This window comes from Pseudoliparis swirei, chromosome 5 (assembly GCF_029220125.1).
Source record: "Pseudoliparis swirei isolate HS2019 ecotype Mariana Trench chromosome 5, NWPU_hadal_v1, whole genome shotgun sequence".
NCBI lineage: Eukaryota > Metazoa > Chordata > Actinopteri > Perciformes > Liparidae > Pseudoliparis > Pseudoliparis swirei.
The window spans coordinates 25,898,472-25,904,853 of NC_079392.1; the positions used below are offsets into that span (position 1 = coordinate 25,898,472).

General features: G+C 42.2%; 1 protein-coding gene across 1 annotated transcript; it reads right to left on the reverse strand.

Annotated features, from left to right (window-relative positions):
- Positions 1–238: 238 nt before the first annotated feature.
- Positions 239–6,047, reverse strand: LOC130194476 (vacuolar protein sorting-associated protein 4B-like). Its single transcript, XM_056415547.1, has 10 exons — positions 5,866–6,047; positions 4,929–5,040; positions 4,013–4,157; positions 3,326–3,378; positions 2,861–3,137; positions 2,614–2,762; positions 2,437–2,518; positions 1,459–1,678; positions 862–1,002; positions 239–759 (listed from the first exon to the last, which is right to left on the reverse strand). The coding sequence occupies exons 1-10, from the start codon at positions 5,878–5,880 to the stop codon at positions 658–660; spliced, it is 1,296 nt and encodes a 431-aa protein (XP_056271522.1). The 5' UTR covers positions 5,881–6,047; the 3' UTR covers positions 239–657.
- Positions 6,048–6,382: the final 335 nt, after the last annotated feature.

Sequence of the window (6,382 nt, forward strand, 5' to 3'; positions counted from 1 at the left end):
ATATGTTTTAATGTCTATATATATTAATATATATTATATTTTTTTATATTAATAATAATAAATAAATATATACTAATATATATATATTAATAATAAATGGTTACATTATATAATATATAAGTTATATATATAATTTATATATCATAAATAATAGATATAATTATATATATATATTTCATACATATATTATATATAATAATATATATAAAGCAATTCACATCACACAGGAACCGACCACAAGGGTCTCAAAGTTTAGTGCAGATGATTTACGCAGATGGCATTTACAAATGCTTAATAAAAAAAGAAAAGGTACAACATTTTATATAATTTTACGATGTGTACAGAGAAACAAAAATAACCAGTAAACGGTTATTGACGTGTTTAAAAGAGTGTTTTGATAAATTCGACAGTATAAATATATAAAAGCCGACGGTGAAACAGACGATATTGAGAAGGCGCCGCGTCGACCCCGAGGACCGTCCGGTGGTCGCTTCTGCTTTCTGAGACACGCCAAATAAAACGTAAAAAGGAAACTGTACGAATGTGAAGCTGTAAACGCGATGGATCGATTTAAATGAGCAAATAATCGTGCAGTTGATTGATTAGTTTAGAAAAAAGCCACACAAAAAATCAAAGTGAAGAGCAGAAGCGTCTTCATCATCCTTCTTGACCAAAGTCCTCTGTGAACTTCTTGAGCTTGTCCAAGTCCTGGTCGTTCACCGTGGGCTTGGTGGTGGCGAGCGAGCGCAGCATGTCGGGCTGCGGGAGAGAGAAACGACCACGCGGGTGAGCCAACGAGCGGCGGCGGCCATCGCCCCCCCCCCTCTCCTCTCCTCCAATCAAACGCTCTCGTTTTCTCACCATGCACACCACCGGCTCCAGCAGCTTCTCCCCGGAGACCTCCATCCACGTCATCTCGATGGCGTTGGGGTCGCCCGGCGAGCACGGGGTCAGGAGGTCGTCCACCACCACGTCGGGGTTGTTCCACGATGACCCGCGGACCTGTTGTTAGGGGGGGGAGAGGGGGAGATAGAGAGAGAGGAAAGGGAATATGCTGTATTATATATATATATTTTAATAGACTTCTTTACAACCAGAGTCGCCGCCCCCTGGTGGTCAGGAGAGAGAATGCAGCTTTAACACATGAAGCATAGACTTCTATACAACCAGAGGAGTCGCCCCCTGGTGGTCAGGAGAGAGAATGCAGCTTTAACACATGAAGCATAGACTTCTATACAACCAGAGGAGTCGCCCCCTGGTGGTCAGGAGAGAGAATGCAGCTTTAACACATGAAGTGTAGACTTCTAGACAACCAGAGGAGTCACCCCCTGGTGGTCAGGAGAGAGAATGCAGCTTTAACACATGAAGCGTAGACTTCTAGACAACCAGAGGAGTCACCCCCTGGTGGTCAGGAGAGAGAATGCAGCTATAACACATGAATTATTATTTTGTTCTTACCTTTTTGAAGTGCGTGGAGGACTGGACCTTCCTGACCGGCTGCATGAGGGCGTCCCTCACGATGACGCTGATGTCCGCCCCGGAGTAGCCGGCGGTCTTTTGGCCCAAGGTGACGTAGTCCGCCTCCGTCAGGGTGCTGGGGGTGGAGCCCAGATGCAGCTTGAACATGAAGGAGCGGGCGTGCGCCTCGGGCAGCGGGATGTAGATCCTCTTCTCAAACCTGAAGAGAAACAAAAGACAAAGAGTGAGACCTCACAGAGATCAGAAGTAGAAACAGAGGAAGACGTTTGAAGATCGGCAGGTAGAGAACCAAAACGTCGTATTCCTGGAGCTACGTTTCCTTTTCTCTCGTGTTTATCGATGACATCATAGAAGGAAGCGCGCGGGAATTAAATGCGGCGGACGTTTGAGGATATTTTCTGTCCCGCAGCCCGACCGACCGGTCAGACCTGCCGGACTACAGAACGCCACCAGGGAGCTAAGCTCCACTACCCAGCATGCACCTGCAGATGGATCAGGACTCATGCGTGATGTCGGACAATGTTCGTAAAGCAGAGTTCTTTTCTTTCTTTTCTTCCGCTCCCGTTCACATTCCTCGCCATGCAAACAATTTAAATGTTTCTTAAATTAACTCGGTAATGTCGCCGTCTCTTAACTTTTATTTTCTTTTAACTCGTCTTGTTGTGTGTTTTTTTGTTTGTAACTACGTGTTTCTTGTGTTGCTGCCTGTCAGGTCCCCCTCTAAAAATAGATTTTTTAAAATCTCGATGGGATTCACCTGGTTAAATAAAGATTTAAATAAAAAATGTAAATAACAAATATGAATGAAAAAGAAATGCACTCCTTCAAAACCTTTCATTCATAACCAAAAGGAGGTGGAACTCATCACTTTTAGAGCCGCTTATGATTTACAACATAATAAAATAACCTATATTATTATATGTGAACATTATTCTCTCCATATTTATATAAACAAACCTTCTCCGGATGGCCGAGTCCAGCGTCCAGGGGATGTTGGTGGCTCCGAGCACCAGGACGCCCTCGTTGTTGTTTCCGACGCCTGAAAAAAAAAAAAAAAAAACGGACGAGGAGGTCAATCAATATTTTCTCCCCCCCCCCCCCTTCATAAAAACTCGCCCCTCGCCCCTCGCCCACCTTGCATCTGCACGAGGAACTCCGTCTTGATCCTGCGCGCCGCCTCGCTCTCGTTCTCGCTGCGGGAACCGCACAGCGAGTCGATCTCGTCGATGAAGATGATGGACGGCCGGTGCTCCCGGGCCAACGTGAAGAGGCACTTCACCAGCCTGAGGGGGGGGGGGGGGGGGTGTTACTGAGCGAGCTCAAAACCTCACGGAAATGAATTAACAAATAGATTTTTTTTTTACTATTCAGGGTGCCTCACTTTTCACTCTCGCCCAGCCACTTGGACACCAGGTCGGAGGAGGAGATGGAGAAGAAGGTGGAGTTTCCGGCCTCCGTGGCCACCGCCTTCGCCAGGTAGGACTTGCCGGTCCCCGGGGGGCCGAACAGCAGGATCCCCCTCCAGGGGGTCCGCTTGCCCTGGAACAGGTGAGGGAATTTGATGGGCAGGATCACGGCTTCCTTCAAGGCCTCTTTGGCGCCCTCCAGGCCGGCGACGTCCTCCCACTTGATGTTCGGCTTCTCCATGATGATGGCGCCTGGACGGGAGACGGGTTAAAAACCAGCGTCCCGAGGAAGGTGCTTCATCTCTCTGGGTCCTTTTGCCATGTCACGGGATACACGGCCATGACCTCCGGGGTCAACGCACTTATTTTAACCCCAAAAAACTAAGGAAATGTCCTAAACCTAAAAAGTGCTTTTCTCACACACACACACACACGCTCACCTGAGAGTTGATTTTCAAACTTCTTTTTCTCTGCATCGTCACCACTTTCATCCCTGGAATTAAAATCACACTTTATTAAACAAGGCTCTGTACCTTCTTCTTTTTTCTCTGCAGTAAGACTCAGTTTGCTAATAACTTTTTAGAATAAAAAAAAAAACTGATATTAAACTGTGAATTCTTAATTAATAAATAATGAGGTATTATTTCTAGGTGTTTATTCGGTGCACTTTTAATTAAACTGTTAAAATAACACTTCAAACTTAAAATAAAACATTTGTTGTTTCTCTTTGTTTTTCAGAATTTTATTTAATCTTATTTATTTATTTGTTAATTTCTTCGTAAATTTCTTGTGATTTAATTTAGTTTTTTTTTTTTTCATCTGAATTTTTCATTGTTGTTTTTCTGATTTTTTCTTTGTTGTACTTTTTTTCCTGATTTGTTCTGATTTGTTCTGATTTTTGTTTTTTTTGTTTTTCTGATGTTTTTCTGATGTTTTTCTCATGTCATTAACTCCTTCTCCTTGTTTACGATGCTAAACATAATAAATTCAGTTCTGTATTTTAATCCATTCTGAATTGTAACAACAAATAGAACAATGAAACACAGTCGGGCCCTCGGCGTGGACGCCTTCTGTGCATCGTTATCGCGTAACAATAAATATAAATGTATAAACATGACATGACGTACCCTTTGTCGTCAGACTCCTTGACGGGTTTGGCCGGCGGGGCGTTCTCCTTCTTCTTCAGGTACTCCTTCAGCTGCTCCGCTCGGTCCAGGTATTCCAGGCACTTCGCCCGGATGCTCTGCGCCGCCCGCTCGCCCTGAGCCTCGTCTGCAAGGAAGTCAACACGGGAAGTCAATACAGGAAGTCAACATGGGAAGTCAACACGGGAAGTCAATACAGGAAGTCAACTCAGGAAGTCAATACAGGAGGTCAATGCAGGAAGTCAACATGGGAAGTCAATACAGGAGGTCAATGCAGGAAGTCAACATGGGAAGTCAACACGGGAAGTCAACTCAGGAAGTCAATACGGGAAGTCAACTCAGGAAGTCAATACGTGAAGTCAACTCAGGAAGTCAACTCAGGAAGTCAATACGGGAAGTCAACTCAGGAAGTCAACTCAGGAAGTCAATACGGGAAGTCAACACAGGAAGTCAACTCAGGAAGTCAACTCAGGAAGTCAACTCAGGAAGTCAATACGGGAAGTCAACTCAGGAAGTCAATACAGGAAGTCAACACGGGAAGTCAACACAGGAAATCAATACGGGAAGTCAACTCAGGAAGTCAACACTGGAAATCAACACAGGAAGTCAACACTGGAAGTCAACACAGGAAGTCAACACAGGAAGTCAACTCAGGAAGTCAACACAGGAAGTCAACACAGGAAGTCAACTCAGGAAGTCAACACTGGAAGTCAACACAGGAAGTCAACACAGGAAGTCAACTCAGGAAGTCAACACAGGAAGTCAACACAGGAAGTCAACTCAGGAAGTCAACACAGGAAGTCAACACAGGAAGTCAACGCAGGAAGTCAACACAGGAAGTCAACTCAGACTAAATAATCCCGGTATCAGAAGAGTTCGTCGTGGTTGGGCTCCTCACACTTGACCACGTGGAGGAAGTACTGGACGGCGTTCTGGTAACATCTCAGCGCCTCCTCGTAGTTCTGGGCTTTGTCCTCCGCTGCAGCTTTGCTGGCGAGATCGATCGCTTTCTGAGAAACAGGCAACAAGTAGTTACTTATGTGGTTATTAATAATAATAAGAATAATTACTTTCACTCACGCGCTTTGCAGTTAAAGGACGGTAAGACAAATTTGCGGCAGGTTTTCTTCTATTTTGTAATAATGACTTTATAAATAAAAACTTTCCAGTGAACACATTATTTAATAATAAAGTCATTACTAAAAGGGCAATCTATAATTAAATTAATTTAAAAAAAAATGGTAATACAAATATTACAAGTACAAGTTATATATTGAGTTAAAAACTCCAACTTAAGCAAAGGTACATAGATATTAGGTATTTAAAGTATATAAAGTAAAATAATGACACTTTATATACAGTGAGGAAGTTGAATCCAATGAGATGGTTAATGAGAGAAGAATATAGAAATAAAATGTTTTGATGCACAAAGTTGTGTAAACTTTTCAGGCTTTTCTCAAATCTTTTCTTCTCGTAAAGTATTCTTTGATTTTTCTTAAAAATAAACCCTATATTAAGTTTAAAGATGAAATACATCTGAAACTTAACAATATAAATAAACATCTTCATAAATGTTTATACCATGTAGTGCAGCGATGGAAAAAGGAGGTTTTCCAAACCTGGCAACCCAAAATGTCTTCACCCCTTTGAAGCTGACCCACAAAACATTACTGAATGAGTCAATAGACGACAATAAAGACAACACATATAACTTCTAACCACTGGCACAGAGGTAGTTCACCTTTATGTTTAAATACACAGAGTTTTACACGTCGCTTCTCCAAAAGCGGCTTGACGTCAGTCTTACGGAAGCAGGTAACAACTTAGTCACTCACCTGTAAATTAGCCATTTGGCTTCTGGTACGTCGGTCAAACTTCAGCTGGAGATAAAACTGTAAACCCGTTTCTTTATTGTTGTTGTTGTTATTGTTGTCTGCGACTTAGGTTTCATTATAAATCCAAAACAAACAATTTCAGACGCGAAAACAAACTCGTCTCTCTTCTTCCGCATCGAAGAGGCGACTGTCACTTCCGCGTTGGTCACGTGACACTGTTGTTGTCCTCAAACGGCTGTTGTGAGCTCAATAAAGCCATTAATCAAATGTTATCTTTAATATGTTTTACCAATACGTGAATATTTCGAATTTATTATGTTTTTACATAATAATAAAAAAATAAAAACGTACATTTAATAAATGAAAGAACGATAAAAGTGAGTTACAGTTGTTCTGAAAACACTGGCCTCTAGTGAATATAAGTCATAACTAAATCAAGTTTCAGTTCAAATATATATATATTCTATTATTATTATTATACTGATCAGGACGGCTGCGAATTTTCAAAATAAAACAC